Source organism: Camelus dromedarius, chromosome 25 (genome assembly GCF_036321535.1).
Source record: "Camelus dromedarius isolate mCamDro1 chromosome 25, mCamDro1.pat, whole genome shotgun sequence".
Classification (NCBI taxonomy): domain Eukaryota; kingdom Metazoa; phylum Chordata; class Mammalia; order Artiodactyla; family Camelidae; genus Camelus; species Camelus dromedarius.
The window spans coordinates 17612768-17637520 of NC_087460.1; the positions used below are offsets into that span (position 1 = coordinate 17612768).

Consider the following 24753-nt stretch of genomic DNA (forward strand, 5'->3'; position numbering starts at 1 on the left):
TTGATGATAGGCTGCAAACAGAACCGTGGTGGAAACTGTTTATACACACACGCTCACACATACATACACAAATGTACATGTGCAATTCATTGAGCTTCTTAAGAGATTAAATTCTGGTAAGTTACCTGGGAGCTGGCCCTCTTCCCTTTGAAATTATGCCATGCAGTTTGTACATCAATGTGCAACTTCTTTAGGGGAAATTTAAAAACTTTATGATTTCTAAAATTTGTGCTTTGAGGAATACACGGCTCCACCCAAACGGATGTGCTGCCTTCTTAGCGTCTGTTCCTTTGAGGTCAGCACGTTCTGCACCAAAGCCCACCGTCCTCTTACTACACCACACAGCTGGCCTCCCTGTTAGGTATTTGACCTCTGATATTTATCATCAGGTATATAGTTTTTATTTTTGCACCAAATAACTATGCCTTGGAGAGGTGTGCGTGACTGAACTCTCTTTTCCCTGTTCCTTGTTTGGTCATTCCTCGCTGTGACTAGACTTGCTTGCCACCTTCAGCTTTGGCGTATCATCTGACATAAATTCCATTGCTCTCTCTCTGAATTTTTGTAAACCTAGGTTCTAAGGCCCTGGAATATTCCAATGGGATTTTCGACTGCCAGTCTCCCACGTCCCCATTCATGGGAAGCTTGCGAGCTCTGCACCTCGTGGAAGACCTGCGCGGAGTGTTGGAGGTGATGGAAACAGATGAGAAGGAAGGCTTGAGGTGCCAGATCCCCGACTCGACGGCAGAAACGCTCATCGAATGGCTCCAGAGTCATATGGTAGATGTCTGCACGTTACCAGTCCCATGCCATGAATATTCTGTTCTTTTTTTTTTTAACAGACTTAATTTTTTTAGAGCAGTTTCAGGTTCACAGCAGAATTGAGGAGAAAATAGAGTTCACACATAGCCCTCCCCACCCACACATATACACTCCCCTACCCTCAACATCCCTCATCCATATGGCATATTTGGTACAATCGATGAACCAACATGGGCACATTATTATCAACCAAAGCCCATAGTTTACATGAGGGTTCACTCTTGATGTTGTACATGCTATGGTGAATCTTGTTCCAAAATTTAGAACATAGCGTAGTTGATCAGAACAGGAAAAATCAGTTATAGGGCAACTAGTATGCCCTGATTTTATCCCTTAAGAGATCCTGATTCCCCTTTGACTCTAAGGATAGTTTTTTTGAAAGGCATTGTTAACGACACTTTCATTGTGCATTTCATATTATGCCTTTCATGAGTGTCAACTGGTCACCTGATTTTACCCATAAAAGTAGACTAACTTTTCAGTTGTGCTTGAATGACGTGCTGTGTCTTAAAACATATAGTCCTGTAAGGGAAAGAGCTTTGTACTTAATAGATGCTTTCCTGGTAACACTGGGAAGGTTACCGTAAAAGGACCCAGTAGCAATTCGAAATAGGAAGTACAGTGAATAATGGATGCTTCTAATAGCAAAGGAGGTTGGTAGCAGTATTTGATATCAAGCGCCATCTAGTGGTTGTGGCAGTCATTTCAATTCCAGTGCATGAGCTAAGCACTGGATTGGGCTTTAAATGGTGCTCTTATTCACTGAACAATGAGCCTCTTTCTAGGCATCCTTCTTGAAAATTGACGGCTTGGCAGATCTGCCCTTTCCCTGAACACGATGGTAAATACTATGCTTTTAGTATGTGTACACATAAAATCTAAAGAATGTTATAAAAACATTCAAAAGAAAAAGACAGAAAAACATGTTTATTTTGTAAGTATTTTAAAGGATGCTCAAGTTTTCAGGAAATGCATTAATAAGCTTATTAATTATGTTAAAAACATGTTTATTTTGTAAGTATTTTAAAGGATGCTCAAGTTTTCAGGAAATGCATTAATAAGCTTATTAATTAATTATGTTTATATAAAAGCTAGTGAAAATTGCATGAAAGAACCAAGATCTATTTTTTTGGTCTGCGGTGGAAACGTAAGCTGTTTGCTTTGGGAACCTTAATAGTACATCGTACAGCTAAAACATTTTCGTGTGATGTGACAGAAGTACTGGTGGTCCAACCAGTCCTGGGCTAACTGTTCTTACGTTCCCAGCCAGCATCCCTCCCTTTTCTAGGTGTGGACAGTACGTTCCATCGTCTAGTGGTGATGTAGTTATGCGACCTTGACAGTTAGAGATATTTTACTTTTTATAATACACGATGCCTCATTATTGTGCTTTATAGTTGCTCTGCAAGCTTCTCCTCTACAGAGGTGTAGGTATCCAGGTTTGCTGATTTCTTTGGGGAGCTGCTTCATGCTCTGAGATCAGACATTTCCTACCGTGTTCCTTAGGCTATTTCCTCTCTCACCCCTTCTTTACTCTGTATTTTTTCTGACCATTCAGCACGTAGTAAGAAGGGGACTTACCCCTGGTAGAAGAACCCATTCCGAGCCCGCGTGCAGAGGCAGCCAGTGGCAGCCATGGCTTGAGGGTACTGTGGTGGGATTTTTTTTACTCGTGTCCAAAACATTTCCATTAAATATATGCTCAGCCTCTTCTGTTAAAGTATATCTGGAGCAGATTAAAAGTGGTGATGATGGTACCCGCACATAACTCGTGTTGTTCAGTCCTGTCTGAGCCTTCCAGGGATAGTCACAGCTCTCTGAGCGATGGAAGCCACAGTGCTCCCTGGATTGCCTGGTCTTTAGGACGTGCTCCTCATTGCTTTCTGACCTCGTGTTTCCTTGTACTTCTCCTCTTTCCTCCCACGTCAGGTGCATGGGCTTCCCCACTGATTCTCAAACATGCTTGGGAAACTGGCCTCAGGGCTTTTGCACTGGCTGTTCACGCTGCCTGGACAGATAGCTGCATGGCTAGCTTTCTTGCATTCTCCTTGTATTAAAAGTTGTGCTCTCAGTGAGGCCTTCCCTGGCCACCCTATCTAGCATTTCACATATTTATTCTTCATAGTACATCTCCCTGCTTTGTTTTTTCTTAGAACTCCCCACTTTCTTACATACTTCGTATCTGCCATTTTTATATGTATTTTCTGTCTCTCCAACTGGAATGGAAGCATCATGAATCAGAGATTCTATGCCTGTATTTAACCAAACCAAACCAAACCACTGTATCCATGGTGCCTAGAACAACACTTGGCATGTAGTAGGTGGTCAGTAACTATTTGTGATGAAAGATGTTCTAGGAATGGGAAAGTGATATATACATTTGAGTGAACTGAAGTCATTTATTGTGTTCAGTTTATTCCTTGGATGGGTAATGGCTTGTTAATTTGTGCTTTTGGTTGCTCTCAATCTTTGTTTTTTAAATTTCCTCTCTTGGTGACTGTTAAGCCTTTTAAAACTGTATATTTAAAGTTCTGTTTATCATCCAATCAACTTTGTAATAATTTATTTAAAAATAATTTTTCTTTAATTTTAGGGGGAAAGTGATTTTTAAAATTTATTTATCTTTGAAGGAGGTACTGAGGATTGAACCCAGGACCTCATGCATGCTAGACACACACTCTACCACTGAGCTACACCCTCCCCCCCTCAATCTTAATATATGACATTTTAAAGTTAAGTATCCACACAATGACCAATGTTTTACACCATACGAAGATTCAGTTTTCATCCAAAAAAAAAAAAAAAAAAAAAACCATAGTAAAAACGTTAACTAGATGTGGGTCCAGAGAGGTAAGTTTTTTGGGTTGAACTTATGTATATCTACCGAACTGTATTATTTCTGTCCCCTCATCTTGATCCCAGTCCTTTCAAATTCTGTATCTTTTCTCAAGGACTTAAAAAGTGAGAGAATAAAAGAGGGAAAATGGCAAAGGGCAAAGCGAGAAGGGGAGAGTGGGAATGAGTGTTGGGAATAATAAAGGTGTAGGCGTGACATGAGGAGTCAGAGCCAAGCCTGTGGCCGACTTAAATTTTAGAACCAGAGGGAACCCAGGCAGCATCAAGAATCCAAAAGGGAGAGAGCCTTACACTTAAACAACTTAATGATTTGCTGGTAATACTGCTTCCTCTCATTATAATGTACACGTTTTTAGATGGGATTTTTTTTTAATAGTAAAGTACCTAGAGTAGTCAAATTCACAGAGGCAGAAGGTGGAATGGTGGTTGCCATGGGCTGGGGGGAGGGAGGGACGGGGGGTTAATGTTTAATGGGTGCAGAGCTTCAGTCGGGCAGATGGCTGACCGTGACAATTGCTCAGTAGTGTGTGTACCTAACACCACGGAACTGTACACTTCCAAGTGGTCAAGGTGGTAAAAAAAAAACTTTACGTGTGTTTTACTCCAACAAAAATTTTAGAATTAATAATTTGATAAAATTTGATGGCATCTTAGAATGGAAGAAATGCAGACTCCAACAAGTTGTGCCGTACACAGGGAAATCATCAAACTAATGAATGAAGGACATCCTGCTATTAAAAGCAGTGGATGCTAACGGAGGCGGGATTGTGTCCTGGCAGTTACGAATGCCGGCTCTGGAGACGCGAAATTTAATGTTGGCTCTGACTCAGAAGGTTGTGGGATTGGGGAGATTCTCTTAAGTTGTTGGTCTCAAGTTTCCTCATCCGTAAAATGGGGATGAGGGTTTCTGCCACACAGGGTCGTGAGGATCCCAGGAGCTAATGTATGTTGAGGGCTAAGCAGTGAGCCTGGCGGATGGTTTGTCAAAAAGGTAACGTTGAACAATGGATTGTGGAGAGCAGAGGGAAAGAAATGAACAGAACCCTTTGCAATGAGGGAAACAAGGGCTTGCTTCCAGTTACAAGGGGGGCTACGTTGCAAATTATTCATACTCGCTTCACTTTGACGAAAGAGTACAGACATTTCTCAGACGATGGAGAAGCTTCCACAATATTTTAGAAAAACCTTTCAGTGATACTAGTTACATAATTAAGGTCTCATTCGTGTTTAATGGTGGACTTGAGGGTGCACGTCCTTAAGACTGACTGATACTAATCTTCTCGTTAGTGCAACTGGGCACTTGCGGTTCTCATTATTATTTTGCCCAGGCCAGGAAGATTCCCCCGGTTTCCCACAGGGTGTAGGTTATCCCTTCACTACTAATTTCTGCTGCCTGTTTCATTATTTCATGTGACCGGAAGTTGGATTAAAAAAAAGAAAATCGTAACACTAGCAGCCTGTTTAATCGGGTGAGTTACACCTGTAGCCTTCTAGAAATTAACAGGTTTCTTTTAAGACTCAAAAGTTTATCTCCTGTGGTTAAAAAAAAAAAAAAGATGAATCTATTGCATATGGTACATTTGTTCAATTACTGAGGTATAATTCTCAGTTTTTATTGAGAAATGTCATGTGTCAACACAAATATTGATAATGGAGAATTACATTCTTTAATCAAGCTCAAAGTTTAAGAGGGCAAATTGGAAAATATGTCTGTTTGAGCCAAGCAAGTAGCTTTTGTTTACTTTAGATCTAACTTGATGAGCTGCCCTAAAACATTTTTACAATGCTTTTTGCAGTAGTCAAAGCTGCGGATGGTGACCTTGACCAGGGCAGGAAATCCTAAAATGTCTGATTATTTGGCAGTTTTAGTTAGGAAGCAATCTCAAAATCGGCAGAAATTACAAAAATACTGTTTTCATCAAAGTGAATGAAAATCCTGGAAGTGATAACTGCGAATCAGGCATCATAACCCATGAGGTACATGGACCTCTTTGAAACGTTGCTGTAAAAATAACAGTGCTCATAATTTATGTAGAGTTCAGACACGGGGCACGTTCTTTCCAGGGCTGCTGGCTGTTTTCCCCGTGTCCCTGACTCTCAGCCACACAGCCCCTCCCTGATCCCCGCTGCTCTCTGACAGCTTCTCTTTTCATGTGTGCCTCCAGGGAATGTTTCTTCAAGCCTTGGCAAACAAGGTCCATCTTAAGATTGTACCCTGCATGTGGTCACAAGTATCTGGGTGAGGCTGTGTCTCACTGAGACGTCCTGGCTGAAGTTCAACCTGTTTTGCCCTCAGGCCTCTGGGAAACTCCCATGTAAAGGGTCCACAGAAACAGGGAAGCAGATAGACCAAGTCAGCAGAATTCTCAATTGAGAGGAGCACTTCCGGTGGAAACCCAGGCTACTGGGAGTCGTTGGGATGAAATAAAGATTTCTCTGTTCTTTTATGGAAGTGAGTTAAGAAGGAATAAATAGTAGGAAAAATAGGGACATTTGTTTTTCTCTTGATCTCAAGTGACCCTTCCTAAAGTGGAAGAGATTCTTTTGCTCATCCTGTCACAGAGCTGGACTTAATGAATAAATAACGAATGAATGAATGATTTTGGTGCTCTCAGAATAGGAGCTGGGCCTTAGCTTCCAGGGACCTTCAGTAACTCAGGGGACGTTGGAGGATACCTGTGACCAGGATAATGCAGCAGTCTCAACAGGCACCCCTCTCCCCTCCACAGAAGCTTTGGGGAGTATGGTGATGTGCATGGAGATGAGACGAAGAGGGGCTGGAGCCCATCTTCCCTGCTCAAGACAGGTGTCGAAGGAACCTTCCAGGAGACACTAGAGCAGTCTGCTGCCTCGCCCTGTGCTGGCGTGGATGCACAAGTGAGGAGGTGCTGGCCATGCGTTAGCCGTCTAACAGGAGAGCCACTGTATCTTGGCAATAAATGTTTTAATTTGGCACCAGTACTCCAAGGGAAGCTCCCTCCCAGTATTTCTAGTAAGACTGGTGGATGGAAGCACATGGCGTCTGCTGCTCTCACTAGCATTTCGGGTGACATTCCATTTTTGGAGAAGTGAATCTTAGAGGCCATCCTACTGCTGTGGTTTCTTTTGCTCTGGATCACTTGTTTTTGCTCCAATTGGCTGTTCAGTGACGAAGATGCTTTCTGTCTCTGGAAAACAAGCCCTGAGAAAATGAAAACCCAGAAAAACAAAGCCCAAAAGCCAGAGTCTGATCTTGACCACATCTGGCATCTTGACTTGGAAAGGACAGTATATACTTTTCTGAGTTTCAGTCTTCGATGCACTTACTTTTTTTTTTTTTTTTTTTTGGTTTAATTGAAGTACAGTCATTTACAATGTGTCAATTTCTGGTGCACAGCACAATGTCCCAGTCATACATATATATACATATATTCATTTTCATATTCTTTTTTCATTAAAGGTTTTTTACAAGATATTGAATATAGTTTCCTGTGCTGTACAGAAGAAATTTGTTTTTTATCTATTTGTATAAATAGTTGTTAATGATGCACTTTCTGACAACACCGAATAAACTGATGTCTTTCTAGGAGAAGGTCAGGATTGGGCTTTTTGGGTGTAAGGAAACGTACCTGAGATTTATTTCCCTTTTGGATTCTTAGTGAGCAGAGATGATGAGATCTTGGGATAAACAGAAGGCTTCTTGAAGAGGTTGTTCTTGTTGCCTTGGCGTCAAATTTCCTCTTTTGAACAGCAGTGGACATTTAGGAGGGAAAATAAGTGGGCTGTTTGCAAGACTGACCCAGACTCAGAGGTGCTGTAGGACATAGGGACACTGGCCAGTTGGAAGGATGCTCAATGGCCCGGAATAGTAGCAGTGTTGCCCTGCAATGATTATTTACAGCACGAGGATGACGGCCTCACTGCCCTAATTACACCACGTCAAGCGAGGGGACTGGGGAGCGGGGTGCTGCCTCTGCCCAGTGGCTTGATTTCCGATGTTATTAGCATCGTGTTCTTTGACTCTTTGGACAGCAGAGCGTGAGATGCCTTATTGTGGTGTTGGACCCAAGTGAAATAAGTAGACAAGGGATGGTACGCTTTTAGGAAGTAGTTAAGACTGAGTTCCCCCCCAAGACTGGCAGGAAGAAAGACAGGGAAGACGTGGGAGGCAATATGTGATATTGTGCATTGAAGAAGAAAGTGTATGAGGGAGTTCATGCAAGAAGGCCTCAATTATTGTCCTTTAAAAAGGCTCTGAGGTCACCTCTTAAACGTGGCAGGAAGAGGGAGTGCAAGCTTGAGGGGAAAGGGGCTAGTCTAGAGGTTGACCAGGGAGTGCGCACCAGGTGGTAGAGGAAACATCGTGAGAAAAAGTCTTACTGAGAAGCAAGGAGGCCAGGTTCAAACCAAACATTCCTTCCTCTTTTATTCATCTGATGGTTACTGAACACCTGTCATTGTTCCTTCACTCAGCACCCACTGTGTGTCAGAGGGAAAGGGGGAATGTATCACACAGGATGCAGAGTCTACTGGAAGAGACATGTACATGGCCAAGTCCAGCCTAGTCCGTTCAGTGTGACGCCTGCTGTAATGAAGTTTCCTCTGGATGCTGTAACTGACTTATGAGTGAACAGGTGATTCAAGGAAGACTGTACGGACCAAGCCCCAGGCGAGGTGGACCTTAAGGAATGAGGAACAAGAAGGGAAGGGCAGGCAGCAGAATCTGCAGGAGTAGAATTAGTGTGGGGGAGCGTGCTGGGTTTGGGGAGGTTTGAGGCGGTCTGGTATACAGACCAGGTGATGGAGAAGAATAGAAGCTGTAGGCTATTTGCCTAATGGAATTTACCTCTTTCTAACATTTTTGAGGTAGCCCAATTAGCAGAAACAGAAATAAACATGTGAAATGAATAGACCTTTACCTACTTAAGTCAGCACGATGCTTTCAAAAGTGTGTAACTATTCCAGTGGTGGGTCTTCTGCTTTATGTTCCCGTAGTGACGTTCAGTGTTTAAAAATAAACCACTCCTGAGTGTTATGAATGCTTGTAAATCTCAATACAGTGTTGAGAAATGAGAGCATGCTCATTGTGATCAATTTGTAGTATTTTTTTAAGGATATAATTTTGCAGAACTGGTTTTAGAACAGTTTATTTTCATCTCATAAACAGTGGCTTCATGAAACACGTCTAATCTTGCTGTAATTTCCTGCAGGCAGAAGAAAGAGGGCTTTTACTTTTTGTCCTCCCTGAGCAGAAAGCTTTTTTTTTTCCTACCCAATGAAATGTGCCTGTTTATCAAGCATCGCTTGCGTAGTTTTAAAAGCAGATGCCCTTTAATGTTCATAATCAAGTGAGGAATTTAAACCCTGCAGGGCCAGTCCCAGCACTTTCTTAGATTGAGAACGCGCGTTACACAATCCAGGCTCTTTCCCAAAAAACCGTCCTCAAGAACAGTTACGTAAATTTCGATTTCGTGGCAGTCCTCGGGGATGGAAGTCGTCCCGGCCACTCCATCAGACTCCCCCGATGCTTGTAATTTAATTCTGGGCACTTCAGTTTACAACAGGGATGGGATTCTGCTGTGCTAATTGTACAGGTATGTGGTCCAAGAGCTGGTGTTCCAAATTTTATCCACCCTGAATACACAGTCACGTGCTTACTAAATAAGTTTCACAGTCTTTTGTGGCCTCGTGGGAAATGTATCCAGCATGCCTGCGTTTTTACGAGAAACATCCTGCAATTTTCTTTTTTGTTAAAGTTCCGTTTTTGTTTGTTTTTGTTTCCTTCCCCGCCCATGACTTTTGTTATTCCCAGAATTTATCCTAGAAACTGCCTTAATTGGAAAGGTGGAATAGTAAAAGCAGTTCATCCTGGAACAATAATCGCTGTCACGTCACATGCCTCCTGGGCGGCGAGGCTGTGCAGCGTGTGTTTTCTCTGGTGTCAAATCCGAGGCGGTGATTTGCTCCCTGGGTTGAACTCTGGGTGGCCCCGTCTGACCATTTTGGGCTCCACTGGCTCTCATTTCTGTTGTATTTGAATGAGGAATCGGGAAATTCTGCTGGGGTTACATATTATGTGATTATGAACTATTTAAATGGAGACAACGAGACACATCACGTATACCACTCAATTTCAAAGTGACGTTTTTATGTTGTTTGCTCTGTGAGCCTTTTCACTGTCTCCCTTAGTCACTTGTGTATATAAGACGGCTGAGGAAGAAAAATCTGCACTTCCTTTCCTAATCTGTGCTTCCTTTGGCATTTGTACCATCTGTAAAGAAACCCAAATCTGATAAAAGAGGGGCAGAAGGGAGGAGAAGGAAGAGTGAGCAGCAGTCTAAGCAGGGTGCTGGGCCGGCAGTGGGGGAGGGTGCAGGGTGACACCCATTCTCAGGCTCTGCCTGGAAGCTCAGCGTCCTGGTAGATGAGCAGACAAACTCGCAAGACGTTAATGAATTCAGGACCAAAAGTGATACATCGCTGAGGAGCATGGCTCATCACTGCTGTGAGGGGGAGTCGTTGCAGACTGAGGGCTTAAAGCATTGCTGGGAAAAGAGAAAGGCTTCAGAGAGGAAGGGAAGATCCGTCCTGTGATTTGGAGATTGAGTAGCAGGAAGGGGCGGGGCGGGTAAGATGCCCCTGTTGCCTCCCATTTAAAGGCAGGCATTTGCAGCCCTGGATTTGGGACTTTGGAGGAGAGAGGAGGAATGGAAGGGCCTCCCAGGTCATTCCGCCTGTCCCCACCCAGAATCAGTGACACTCAGGGGTTCATAGCAGGTTTGTGTCCAACTACACACTCGCAAAGCTTGGCAGGCGCCAGGTGTGTATCCGCTGTCAGTGACAATCAGTGGCCACTGTTGCTTCTGGGTTGTTATTTTCTGCTTCATGAGAAGTTGTTTATTTTGGTGAAAACATGCCTAAATGCCAAATGTGCCTGCCTTACCCGTTCTCAGGTAACTGAACCACGTTGCACAGTCATATTGCCTGTCAGTGGCAGACACGGCTGGGCTGAATTCAGTGCGGGTTCCTGGGAGTGAAAACACATGCACGTTTTATTTACCCACCAGAGTTCCGTTTTAAAGAGGGTCGGCCTATACCCATGTTATTTCTTTTTCAGACGAATGGACACCTACCCGGGAACGGAGATGTATATCAAGAAAGGCTAGCACGTTTAGAAAATGACAAAGAATCTCTCATTCTTCAGGCAAGTGATTTTTTTTTTAAATGCTGGTTGTTTTTTCCTTATGACATACTTACAGAGACCGTTTTAAATTGGGATGGCAAATTCAGATTCTTACGGGAGCTGGACTGCTAATGGAAATAAGCGCTGTAGGCGGTCTGTGCACACCAGGGAGTGGTGGGGACTGTGGCAGAACAAGGGTGTCCACACCCAGTCTAGAGTGAGCCACCCTTAGGCAGCCTCAGCTCTTCAAGGGCCAGTCCTATGACAGGCACAGTGTCACCTGATCTTCTGACAATCAGGTTTTTAAAAAATACATAGCATGAATTCTGACTTTATACTCTACATATATATGTGTTCATGTATCGATTCCATAAAAAGGAATATGTATTTCTGAATCTGAATATATATTTAATTTTTCAGTTTTAAAAATGATACCATGGGCTAAAAAAAAAACAAACCACAGAGTGTGTAGTGAAGTCCTATTTGTAGGCTAAATTTGAGCTTTCTTCTTCATGATGTTTTAACTCCTTGACACATATTTCTGCTTGGGTGTTTTGAGCGAAAAGGACCAAAGCTTATTGACTGAGGATGAAGGACCAACCATTGGCTCCTCTTGGGCTTTTGACCACATTTGGGGAACTTTCCATGAAAGATCTCATGGAATTTGGGTTCCCTGGGTTCTTTCCTTTATTCTTTGTGAAGTGGCAAACTTGAAAAGTCCTTGATAACTTCTCTTTCAAATAGTAACTCCATTTCCTCTCAGTCTTTAATACTACCTCCTACTCCCCACCCCCCAAAAAGGTAATTCGTGTACGTGCTCCTTCTCATAAACAGTTGAAATGGTTTTACCCTGTAAAGTGTTACACGTCCCCAAACCGCCCTAACTTTCTTAAAAATTAAATAGGAGTCTTCAGACCAATAAGCATCACATAAGAGTGCAAAGGACTGGTGTCTTATTAATTCTCAGATTTCTTCCTTTACAACCCAGTGAGTGGTACCATCATCCCAGTTTTTGTTCCATGCAGAGAAACCACATTTGCATTGGCACCCACATTCTTCCTCATCCATTTACAGTGTTTTGCTCTAAATACAGGTAAGTGTGTTAACAGACCAGGTAGAGGCTCAGGGGGAGAAGATTCGAGATTTGGAGTTTTGCCTCGAAGAGCACAGAGAGAAGCTGAACGCCACGGAAGAGATGCTGCAGCAGGTACGTGCGGGAGCCAGCACCGAGGCGGGCTCCTCCTGCTGGGCTGTGAGAGATGCTGCGTTTGTATGTTGTGTTTGCTCCGATGCTGTGGTAAATTTTGTGATTCACTTAAACTGGCATATGTTAAGCCGGAATCTAGAGTAGCGGGTCTCAAAACACAACAGAAAGTGCTCATTGCATTTAGAGTCTAGAGTAAAATATGAGTAGGCTTGTAGATAATTTAAATTTTCTTCTTTATGCTCTGATATGGTTTCCTGATTTCCAGCCATAAGTGTATATTTTATGATTGAGAAAAAAGTTAAGTGCCTTATATGACCTTTATTGGAAAAAAATGTGTTATATACGTAGGCAGCACATAGGATTCTCATCCACAAGAGGACCTAGAATACAGCATAGACTACACACTGGAGCGAGACTGTTTAGCTTGAGTCCCTGCTTTGCCATTTCCTTGCTCTGTGACTTTGTGCAAGTTCTTAGCCTTTGGGTTCCTTAGTTTCCTCGTCTGTTGAATAAGGGTAATAATTCCCGCATTATCCTTGTGAGTTTGTCTCATAAAGTTGTTCTGAGGACTGAACCACTTAGTACGTGTAGGAACAGTGCCTGGCACATGGCAAACATAATGTCATCCTCCGCGTTCTCATCAGGCTTAAGAATATATAAGGTTTATATATGTGAGGATCCATCTGTGTCTCCCCAGTAAGCAGACGTGAGCTGTTTCTTGAGCATTAGTTCAGCTGGGTTGAAGGTTATCTAAAGCAAATCATTTTTTTCCCCCGTGTATCTATTTGGTAGTTTGTCTGCACATCCTGTGCTTAATAGTTACTGCTTTGTAAGTCGTAAGTGAGACACATCCAGTGGGGGGGAGGGTATAGCTCAAGTGGTAGAGTGCGTGCTCAGCACACACAAGGTGCTGGGTTCAATCCCCGGCACCTCCTCTAAAAATAAATAAATAAAACCTAATTACCCCGCCCCCCACCGCAAACAGAAAGTAAGCGAGACACATCCATGTGTAGCTGTTTATAATAAAAACAACTTTTGAATGTCTCTCTTAAATTCTAATAGGAGCTTCTGAGTAGGACATCCTTAGAAACTCAGAAGTTGGATCTGATGGCTGAAATATCTAACTTGAAGTTAAAACTGACGGCTGTAGAGAAGGACAGATTGGATTATGAAGATAGGTTCAGAGACACAGAGGTAAGTGATACCCTTTCTCTCTTTATCCACATGTTCATATATACGTACGTATTTATCTCACACACGTTCCTAGAGCAAGCTGAAATTCCCTGGACGTGTGGAAGGATGGCAGTTAATTACTATATGCCCTCATTATCCATGCTGCTTTTTAAGGATAAACTTTAATTACGTTGACTTTTTAATCACTAAATGTTAATGGCAATTTTTATTTTGAGACGTCAGATATGAAATGTTAATCCTTTCATTAGCCTTTAGAAGTACTTTTGACTTTAGGACATTTTGGAGCTTCTGTCCATCTGTCTAGCCATCCATGCATCCATCTGTCCATCTGTCCATCTGTTCATCCATACTGATTTCTTCGTTGTGGAAATAAATGGGTTTAAGTGCATGACTTTACTAGTAGTTCTTATTTTGGCATACTGCTTATTTACTATATAATAGGTGGATTTTAAACCATGTGTAGAGAACATGCTTTTGTTGTATAATATTAAAATCACAGGTTTTTAGAGGTCATTTAATTTGGCCTTCTACTTTTGGTCTATTCCACATGTAAATCACACCAGTTAAATACAGCCCACTATCCTTTTGTGAAATTCAACCTGAAGTACCCATTTTCCTGGCTAAACATGCTTTCTTGTTTGTTCGACTGATTTTATTGTTAATCCAGGTTTTCTAGTTTGTTCATTGCTTTTTGTGGTGTTGGTGGGGATACAGAGCATATCCATAGGAAATCGATTCATTTGAAAAGAAATACAAAGAGCTGCAGGATTTTTTTTTCCCCTAGGGCCATCTCTTCTTTTTTCTTTTTTTCTTTCCTTGACTGGGATGTGGAGAGGCGTCATACTAGATTTATTCCAAATATTTATTTTATGCCGACTACATGCCATCGTGATGTGAGATACATTTCTTGTCCATTATGTTGAAGTCCTTCATAGAGCTGAATTTAATAATGTTTCCTGCATCACTGTTTTTCAAATTAAATATTCTGTCAAAGATGTAACTATTAATGGAAAGTCTTGGTATATGTGTTGCTTCCTCAGTAGCAAAAAGGAAATCCCCAACCTGGTTCGTGTTTTAATCTTGAAGGTCTCTGTCAGTGACCTGTATAAGCATGTTTCTCATTTGATTGAGACTGGGGCTCTTAAAATAAAACTTAGAAAGTTACCTAGTATTTTTTAAAATTCTTGCTCTTGTACTTTCTTTAAAAAGTCGGATTGGATATTTCCTCTTTTCCCTTTCTGTCTTTCCCTGACTCCACAGTTGCTGTATAACACAGCGGTAGAACTCGGCCATCAGATGGATAACATGGCTGTGGAGCTAACGCTGGTGTCGGAAAAGAAGTTTACAGTTTTAGGGGATCAAGAGGTGGCCTTCTACATTAAATACACAAAGTTTAGGAACAGCCGTAACCTGCACAATTGTGGTTAATTTGGATACGAGATGTTAACCAAACGCTGGGACTAAATTGAAGTCGATGTTTTATGATTTTTTTTTTTTATAAGACCCCAGAGCAGTATATACATCTCTCAAGTTTATCTGCATTTTTGTAAAACCTTTTTTTGGTGCTTCCTTGCTTCACTTGTGCATCCACTCAGTCATATGCAAGGTGATCTTGTCATCCAACTTGTAGTAAACTCAATCCCTGATAATTTTCTAATAAATACTCAATACCATTGGTAAAATAAAATATGCACATACTCAGAGATTGTAGGATATTTGATAAACTCTGTTATAAGTGAAAAGAATTAAAGTATTCTTCAAAATTAAAACTAAAAAAAATTAAAATTGAATATGCTCATTTTCCTATTTTTCCCCCTTAATTGAAATGTTTCTCTGGCTGTTTCATAATCCAGAATTCTTTAACTTTGTCTCAGAACTGTAGATTATTTGGAGATTAATTTCTAAGAAAATTAGTGGGGAAGAAGTAAAGTCACTTCTAACAGATGGGGGTGAAAGTCTTGAAACCTTGAAAGGCTGAGAGCTTGCCTGTCCCAGGAGTTGCTGATGGGTGGTTAGCATTGATCAACAGTGCCCCCTTCTGGTGAGAGCACAGGTGTCAGAAACTGAGTTTCTGTGGAGCCCTGAAGCATACTCTGAAACGGAAAAGGGAAAGGTAACGGGGATTTTCTTTTTAAAAAGTGCTGAACTTGTGATGAGAAAGTAGATGGAAATAATTTGTATTCCATTTTTAGAAATTTCATATTAAGGAGCCACTTCTAGACTTTCCAACTTGAGTTGTCATAAGAAGATAGGGCTTTTTTCAGATTATAAATTTACGTTCGTATTTGTAGTGTTGCCACAAAGAATAACTGGATATTTTTTTTAAATAGGAAAATGACACCAATTTATAATTCTATTTTCTTCTATTGTTTCTTCTTCTTTGCAAATTGCCACTATTTCTAAAGGAAGTGGTAAAATAGAGTAATCCAAATAGGAATTCAAAGCTGTTTCTTAACAATAAGAAAGTAGGAAATATATATAAGAAAGACCAAATTGATGAAGAAAGATTACTAAGAACACACACAAGGATGGATAATAAACGGGAGATAAATAAATGGGAGAAACTTTTCCCTTGAACTTGAATTTTGAACTTTTTTTTTTTATTGAGTAATAGTCATTTTACAATGTTGTGTCAAATTCCAGTATAGAGCACAATTTTTCAGTTATACATGAACATACATATATTCATTGTCACATTTTTTTTTTCGCTGTGAGCTACCACAAGATCTTGTATATATTTCCCTGTGCTACACAGTATAACCTTATCTATTCTACATTTTGAAACCCCAGTCTGTCCCTTCCCACCCCCTGCCCTCTTGGCAACCTTGAACTTGTTGGTAAGGAATCACAACTAAAGTTATTAAATGATGTCAGTTACTTACCTCATTCATAAAAGGAGAAAATAGACGTCTTATTGAAACATTGTATTAATAATAGTTATTATAATTAATATTTATAAGTAATTATTATATAATAATGCTAGGTAGCACTTTTCCTTGTTTTACAAGAAACCACAATTTAAAAGCCTGTGGGTTTTCTGGGAAGTGTGTTTCACTACAGCATCCCTTTCTCCTGGCCTTTGTGAGGTTGAATCCTGACACTTAGGAGTTTAGAATAAAACCTCATTAGCAAAGTTTTATTTCTGATAGCATTAATCCATTTGTTTTTAATGGTTTTTTTGTATAATTCTATTCTTTTGTCTAAGAATTTGTGACTCAGGAATAGATGTCTTGAAAAGTGAGGAATAAAAACACATTAACCATTGCTGGGACCTTCGGGGCTTGTGGGGGAAAAGGTTTCACAGAGTATTTGAGCCCTTCTTTTGAAAGAGTTGGTATTGCTTAGCATTCTGATTACCTTTTCCTACTCTCTGGACGCTGGACAAAAATAGGTCACTATTGCGCAGAACAAATTTTACAAAATACTAGTTTTTTTTAAAGTGGGAAGTAGTAACATTATGTATTATGAAAACATTAGGGTTGCTTTCTTTTTTATTTTCCAAATAGAAAATTATTTTATGATACTGAATATATTTGCAAATAGCAGGGCCTTCATCCACACTCAAGTTGAGAACCCTTGGCTTAAAGCATTTAAATTTCATTCCATGCTCCCACACTGGGGTGATGAACAATCTATATTTTTATAGACAAATGAGATTACGAAAATATTTTTACAATTATCCATATAGCACTAAAAAGGCTCTAAAAATAAATGGATTTACTAAAGAAAATTTCCCCGGTTTGTTTATATAGTGATTTTGTTTAGTCTAAAAATATTTGATCAATAGTAGGTGATTATCTACCTTTCTTAATTAAAACGACAGTGACCTTTAGTTTTTATAATCCCATCACTTTAAGGCAGAGGCATCGGGAATTTAAAGCAGTGTTTTAAATGGAAAGAAGCTTTGGTTTCCAAGGAGACACATCCATTTCCATTTGTCTGATCTAATTTGTGCAACTTTAATCCAGGAGCTATTGACTCAAGATTTGCAAGCTGCTGTTTTGGTGTACATGAGTGTGTTTGGCTCTCCCAATGTATCTCTTTGTTTCTTCTGGACAGGGCCTAATGCAGGAAATCAATGATCTGAGGTTAAGAGTCAGTGAAATGGACAGTGAAAGACTTCAGTATGAAAAAAAGCTGAAATCTACCAAAGTAAGTTTTCTCAATGGCAGAAATTTTCAAACAAATGGCTCCACTGCTTCTCTATGATTAATAATATAAATAAAATACATTTTCTGCTTAGTACATGATACAGAAGAATATATTGTACAAGTGAGTGAAGTTTTTCCCCAAGCTGGAGACCGTCTTGAATTTAAGCACTGCTATTCTGAATAAAAATCAGGGTGTCACTAATCTGATAGAACGTAACCTATGTCATTTCTCTTGATTGCCTAACCTCCTTTACAAACTGATAACTGTTTTCTTGGTTACTTAGCTTGTCTTTTTCTATCTGTAGTTTTCTTTCACTCCTCTGTCTCTCTGCCAGTCTTTAATGGCCAAACTTTCTAGCATGAAAATCAAGGTGGGTCAGATGCAGTATGAAAAGCAGCGGATGGAACAAAAGTGGGAGTCCCTGAAGGTGTAGTAGACCTTGGGTAATGGGGTCCATGGCCTGTGGCTTTCTGGCTTGTGTCGTTTTGCTGTGATGGTGTTTTTAGTGGCGTGTGCATTCATTTTGTGTGTGTGTGTGTGTATCACCTGTTTTTTGAAAATATGTTCAAAGCTGATTAAAGGGACCATGTGACCCCTAATAGTGTTTTCAGAAACATGTGAAAGGGTGAAAAACAACAAACAGGTAACATGAAAGTGTTAGTTTATCATTTAAATCTCACTCTTTTAGACTGAGATCCAAGCATGATAAAATAACCAAAGTTCACCTGTGCAAGAACTCTGTTTGGTATCAATAAGAGAGAGACACTGTTTTCTTCCTTCGGGACGTTCTTGAAGGTAAATGTGTAGAGCAGTTAACGGTGGTGGCAGTGAATAGGAATCACTGCTTAGAAGAAGCACAGTGAGAACAGGGCAGCATTTCTTGCCAGAGCTGCTGAAAATCTCTCATATTTGTTACCCATTCCTAGTATAGGTAAAAGCTGTTCAACTAATGTCTTAGCTCCATTGGAGAGCTACGTTTTCGCATAATACATATCTTTAGAGACTGAACATAAAATGTGTTAGTAAAAATAAAAGTGCACTGAATTAGCACTGTACAGCTTTCTTTTCTGTGTTAAATACTGCCAGCAAAACTGAAATTTGCCAAAGCTAATTCTTTACCAAGATGAAACTGAAACAGACATTAGTAAATAGAATGTTGGACTTGGGGTCTTAAATAGCTGTGTAGTTAAAAAAAAAAAAAAGACCTAAAATCTGTTTTCCAAATTTTTTTTCCATTGTTGTAGGAGACTCTGTTCTTTTACCTTAGTGATGAGGATGAATTATTTAGTCCCATGATTTGGCAAAAGTTGTTCACCACCTGCTGTCTTCCCCACTAATTAAGCTCCGTCCTGTCCAGGGAACATGAGTGCCACCTTGAAATGCTGAATAAATATCAAGCAAGTCTTAAAATATAGTTTCCAATCTGCATTTTGTTTTGCTTTTATGACACTAAGCTTCTAAGTGGATTATCTTCCTTGATTAACTTGGTCAGATTTTTTATTTAACATAAGATTTAAACCTTAGGGCTCCCCTAGTCCTAATTACACTTTAAAAGATTTATTTTTAACTTGGTCACGAAGGAACATGAAATAATTATACCTCAGTTATTGTAACGTGGACTTTCATTAGTCGTCTCGCTTCCTGCTTATCATCGCCACTGTCTGATTTCTGACATTTGCGTCTCAGTTCTTGTAGCTTTTTGTTTCATTCACAAAAACTAATTATTGACTGAAGAGTTAACAGACTCTTTGAGTATTCTCTTTTAGTCCCTAATCTACTCCTTTTAAATGAATTTATCATCTATAGGAGGAACTGGCGTTGCTGAAAGAACAGCTGGAAGAGAAGGAATCTGAAGTAAAAAGGCTACAAGAAAAACTGGTTTGCAAGATGAAAGGGGAAGGGATTGAAATTCTTGATCGAGGTAAGACTATAAATTTGACGTCTGTTATTTTATTAAAATCGTCCAAGGTCTATAAAAGAAACTGACATTGGATAATATGTAATATTAGCATCAAAGAGAGAGAAGAGGAGCAGAAGCCACTGGGCCCTGGGCCCCAGGGACTCCTCTGAGGCTCTGTGCTGTCCCTGGACATCTATGAACTCCCTCTTCAGCAGCTGGAGAAGGGCACCTCTGTGCCTCCTGGGTGTTTATTTTAGGTTACTGTATGGTAAAGTCCCATCAGGAGAGAGTTCCTGTCCAAACTGCAACCCAAGAGAGTGTTAAAAAGAATTAAAAGGTACCAGAACTATGTCCCAAGATTATTTCCCTCTGAACTGAACCTGAGACAACATAAAGTAAGACATGTCAGAACCTTGCCTGCCTTTTTGAGAAGAGAGAGGGAAGGCTCTGTATCCCTGGAGAATTAATAAACATTTCTTCCCACGCAGTGAGCCCTCAACCTTCTAGAAAGCAAAATAAGTTAATTCTGGTTTGGGGAAAACTGTATGAATTTATTTTTTTAAAAATCATAAATGGAGGTTTATCCTGGATATTATATGGACGATAATTTCTAATAGTGTTGGTTATACCTGATAGAAAATAACTTGAATGTAATGTGTTTTTTGAATTAGATTTGGAAGTATAAATGCCTGGAACATCTGACAACACTAAGTCAGATTTAACCTTCCTTTGTTATTACAAGTGATGTGGCAGAAGCAACTTCTGACTTTTGCAAAACAGAGCAAATTCTAGTTGGTATAGCTTTGGTACATTTTTTATCTATTAGGTGAACACTGGTAACATTATTGTCTGTACAGTGAGGGACTTGGGTTGGGTTACTTCTGAAGTCTTCTTGGCCATAGAATACCCTGGCTGCAGGGTCACAATTGCCTCTCTGTCCAAAAACTCAATTCATCAAACATTGAGGGAAGGGGCTTTTAAACCCTTCTGTTCTGGCATTTGTAGAATGCATGTTCTTAAAGGACATTAACAAGCAGCTCATGCTTTCAGGATTTTTAAGGGGAAAAAAATGGAATTTTAGGACTTGTAGGCTAAAGGACATGTTTGTGTAATGCCACCCAGAGTCAGATCTGAGGACTAGCTCTGGTCTGTGAAGTGCTTGTTGGCAGGACACAGCCAGATGAATACAGGTACTGAGGGCAAGTGTTCAGAAACTTCATGGAATCTGATGTTGACATAACATCTAACTGTGTGATCAGCGGACTCACCTCATTGAACAGGAGATAGAGCATTTCAGTGTTGTTGCACTTGAGCAGTGAGATAAATGTGACCTAAACAGTGTCGTCATCCCATTCACGAAGCCATATATTGGCCTGTAATGGAAATGTAAAAAAAAAAAAACAACCAGTGCATCACCAGCTGGTTTTTCATCACTGTTAGTGTAAGAAGCACTTGTGCTCCAAAAGCCCAGTGTGAACACGAGAAAACCAAGGTTCAGAAAAATGAAATAACAGAGACGTAACTCCAATTTAGGTCTTCTGATTAATTGCATCTCTTTCTAACCTCACAGAGGTTATTGTATTGTATTGTAGAACCAATCCCAAAGTCATAAAACAGCACTTAATATTCAGTCGGTATGAGGTTGGGTCTCTTTATTTTAGGTAAAAAGAGACTAAATAGTAGCGCTATTTACTTATTTACTTATTATTACTTATTGTTGTAATGTGTGCTAACTTCCAATCTGATGGGTTTTCCTGTACAGATGAAAATTTTAAAAAGAAGCTCAAAGACAAAAGTAAGGTTTCTGGTGTATTTCCATCAGCCTCTACATTCACCAAAAGTACTACTTGGGCTGTTCTTTGCATGTGTTTTTAAAACATCCCTCTCACCAAAGATGGAAAGTTGCTTCATCAATAAGCTGCCCATTTCTTCTGAGAGGACAAAACTAGACGGTAAACAAACAAACAGCAGAAACAAGGAGTAAAAGGCTGTTTTGCAGGTTGTTATCTGATTCAGGCCTTTTGCTCTGTAGGATTCAGCAGGGGCACCCAGAGTGATGGAGGGGAGGAAGCTTTCTCCGGGAGATACGGGGGGTCAGAGGAGAAAATAACGTTTATACGCCTATGGAAACCTGCTGTGTTTGAGGTTTACCATAGCTGAAGACCGTTTTGAGCTTCCTTTTGCTTTCCAATGTTTTGTAACCCACTTTTTCGCTGACATCTATATTAGGGGCTTCTGCAAACATGCCCTCTTGTGCTAACAAAAGAAATTGTGCCCAGGCCGACTAACAGAGCCTGGATTATTTAGTGCAGTGTGAAAATAAAGCCTTAGCGGGCTCTTTCCTCCAGACCATTGAGTTCTTAAGGGAATTTGTCTTAAAAAGAAAAAAAAAAGAAAGAAAGAAAAGCAGTTCCTGTAGAGTATAGCTTAATTGAAAGTGTTACATCACTGCTGAATGATGTACCATTTTATTTTATTTTTTTAATTCTAACGTTTTATTTTTTATATTTTTAAAATTTATTATCGTATTATTTAATTATTTTATTTTGGCAGGAGGGGGAGGTAATGAGGTTGATGTATTTTTAGAGGAGATACTGGGGATTGAACCCAGGAACTCATGCATGCTAAGCTCGCGCTCTGCTGCTTGAGCTACACCCTCCTCCTGATGTACCATTTTAAAGTTTACCTGCAGTAGTTGTTTTTTTTCTTAAAAGCAGACAACTTGAGCTGAATTTTTTTCTCTCTTTCAATTTTTTAAATTTGTGATTTTCATTTTAGATTCACTTTCCATGTTTAAAATATTTGGTGGTATTATTATTATTATTATTATTATTATTATTATTATTATTATTATTATTATTATTATTATTATTATTATTATTATTATTATTACAGTAACATGCTTAACATGGTTTTGTATTTAAATGATCAAATTTTAAGGAGAATCCCAGTCAGCTTGCTTGGGCCTTTATGTTGTACAGTGGTCCTGGAAATGAAGTTTATAGATGAAGCAAAGTGTTACTCATTCTCCCTCCGTATGGAGCCGACAGCCAGCAGCTTAGCATGACACTCACGTAAACCTCACGTTCCATCAGGCTCTGACCATCCGTGTCTTCATCTTGGTTATAACTGAACATCATTTCCTCTGCTTTTGTTAGAGATACACCGTTCACTGCTTTCACCTGCTTCATGGGTTTCTTTTTTGAAAACGCCATGCTTTTACAGTTGAGGTGCTGAAATTTCACGTGCGGTGGTCTCATGGGGGTTTTGTTCCTCCTCTGAGGGAGGGTAGTTTTTCTCTTTCTGGAATGATGACTGTTGAGGTGAGAGAGGAGGTGTTCATTCCTCAGGTATCCCCTAAATTAGAAAAATGAATGGTACATGTGCCTTTAGAAACAAAGAGAATAAATGATGAACATCTTTACCTTCAGACGTTTCCATTCTTGTCCTTATCGTGTGTGTGAACTAAACTGACTTCTGATTTGATGTTGTGATGTTTTCAGATATTGAAGTACAAAAAATGAAAAAAGCTGTGGAGTCTTTGATGGCAGCAAATGAAGAAAAGGTATCTAGATGAAATTTAAGCATTGATGTGGATGTGTCATAACATCATTTGGGTCATTTCATGCATTTTCTCCAGATAATCCCTGTTTGAAAGAACCCCTAAACACTTCTGACATTAAGGGGCAAGCATTCTCCCTTCCTGCCCAAGAGCGCCTGCTCCCGGGGGTCGCGGATGTATTCCTGTCGTGCACAAGGATGGAGACCAGTGGCACTGACTCCCCTGAGAATCCCACCCCCCACCACCACCTTGAATTTAGAAAATGTTCAGGCTGTCAGATCAGCTCTCTATGTTCAACTGACAAATGAGAGAAAGACTACAGTCCATGATACATCCTTCCTGTGGTCCCTGGAAATTCTGGGCTACTGCAGGAATGCTGGAGGAGGGAGCCGTGGCAACTTTAGCTTCATGATCATGTTGATTTTCTTCTCTGTGAGCATGTTATTTCGTTCACGCTCCTGGCCTCTTTTGCATGTGGGGCTGACTCTGCTCTCCTGAGTGGTGAGATAGCAGAAACCGGGCACAGGCACCGTGAAATCAAAGATGGCGCTGGGTTTTGTTTTCGCTACACTGGTCCAATGCCAAGGTCTTTGGGAGTGCTTTTCCTCTAGCTGTTGCTTCTCCTTACTTCAACCTGCTCAGAGCAGGGATGCAGTGACCTGACTAAGGAAATGCATTTCTTCATGACTTCCCTGACCAGCCACGTATCCAGCAGGCAACAACGGTCAGGTTCAACTCCGATCATCAGAACCACTCTCCTCTCGTGTCTCTGAGTAAATAGAACGAGGAGACGCTTCCACGAGGAAAGAGTAACTTCAAGGAAGTAAAACCCAAGAAAATACCCAAGATCTCTGTCTTGATCTTTTCCGCTCATCATAAGTTTCTTTCTCTTAATTCTTGCCTACTCTGTTTCACTCTGTTCATTTATCTATTTATTTATGTTTGCCTTTCATTCTCTTTGTTCTTTATCCCATAGAAATACATTCTCCTACCCACCCACCCATATATAGGTTTCTTTTTGCTAGCCTTTCCCATGTCAAATAAAAAGGAAAGTCATTACCAAGCTGCCCATATACATTTAATTTGAAAAAAAAAAAATCACTGAAATTCATTTTGTTTCCATTTCTCTCCCTCATTAAGGAAAAATAAAAGCAAAACTCCCAATGTTGAGTGAGGGCTTACTAGGTGCTCAGACTTTTCTGTAGGAGCACCAAGAGTGGCGTGACTTCTTGGTGGTTCCAAGAAGCCTTCAAAGAGGATGTATTTGGGCAAATTCCAAGGGAGAGCAAGAGTCATTCATCAGGAAAATGAAGGAATCTGGGCAAAGGATCCCTGAGCAAAAACATGTCTCAAAACCAACGCTTGAAACAGCCAGTGCCTGCTGGGAAAGTTCTGGAGCATGAGATGCAGGTGGAGGGCATGGGTGTGTGAGGTGAGGCTAATGGTTTAATGACTCAGGGTCTCAGCTCAGAGACCTTGGACGGTGACATAATTAAGTTGCCATTTTAGAACGCTAGCTCTGGTGGCAGAATGGAAGCAAGAGCGGGCAAGAGAGAATGAAGACAGAACAGTTAAGATGCTGTTAAAATAGTCCAGGTGAGAAATGAGGGGTTGAAATACGGCGATGGCAGTGAAGTGGTAAGAAGGGAAGGGAATATAGAACAATTCATAGATTGACAAGGTTTTAGAATCTTTGGGATTTGGGAGAATCTTTGCCGGTTTGGGCAGCATGGTGAATGATGGCACCTATAAAAGAGTTAAGGGAATCCAAACAGAGGCTCACGTCCTGGGAGCTTCATTTTAGATACTGAATTTGGTGTGTTCACCGGACATGAAAAGGAGATTTCTCATGAAAGTTGGATTCTTATAGAAATGAATCTAAATTTTAGGAATAATGT

General features: G+C 40.4%; 1 protein-coding gene across 12 annotated transcripts in view; it reads left to right on the forward strand.

Moving 5' to 3' along the window:
* Nucleotides 1-24753, forward strand: part of PPFIBP1 (PPFIA binding protein 1) — a 153711-nt gene that overhangs the window by 101402 nt on the left and 27556 nt on the right. For 7 of the 12 annotated variants that reach the window (XM_064479144.1, XM_064479148.1, XM_031443893.2 and 4 more), the window contains 9 exons: nt 575-780; nt 10775-10861; nt 11934-12047; nt 13110-13241; nt 17301-17393; nt 17728-17820; nt 19200-19314; nt 21056-21088; nt 22797-22858. In XM_064479144.1, the coding sequence (XP_064335214.1) occupies nt 575-780; nt 10775-10861; nt 11934-12047; nt 13110-13241; nt 17301-17393; nt 17728-17820; nt 19200-19314; nt 21056-21088; nt 22797-22858 (935 nt within the window). The remainder of the gene's footprint in view (nt 1-574; nt 781-10774; nt 10862-11933; nt 12048-13109; nt 13242-17300; nt 17394-17727; nt 17821-19199; nt 19315-21055; nt 21089-22796; nt 22859-24753) is intronic. The other 5 variants (XM_064479146.1, XM_064479149.1, XM_064479153.1 and 2 more) reach the window with 3 other exon arrangements.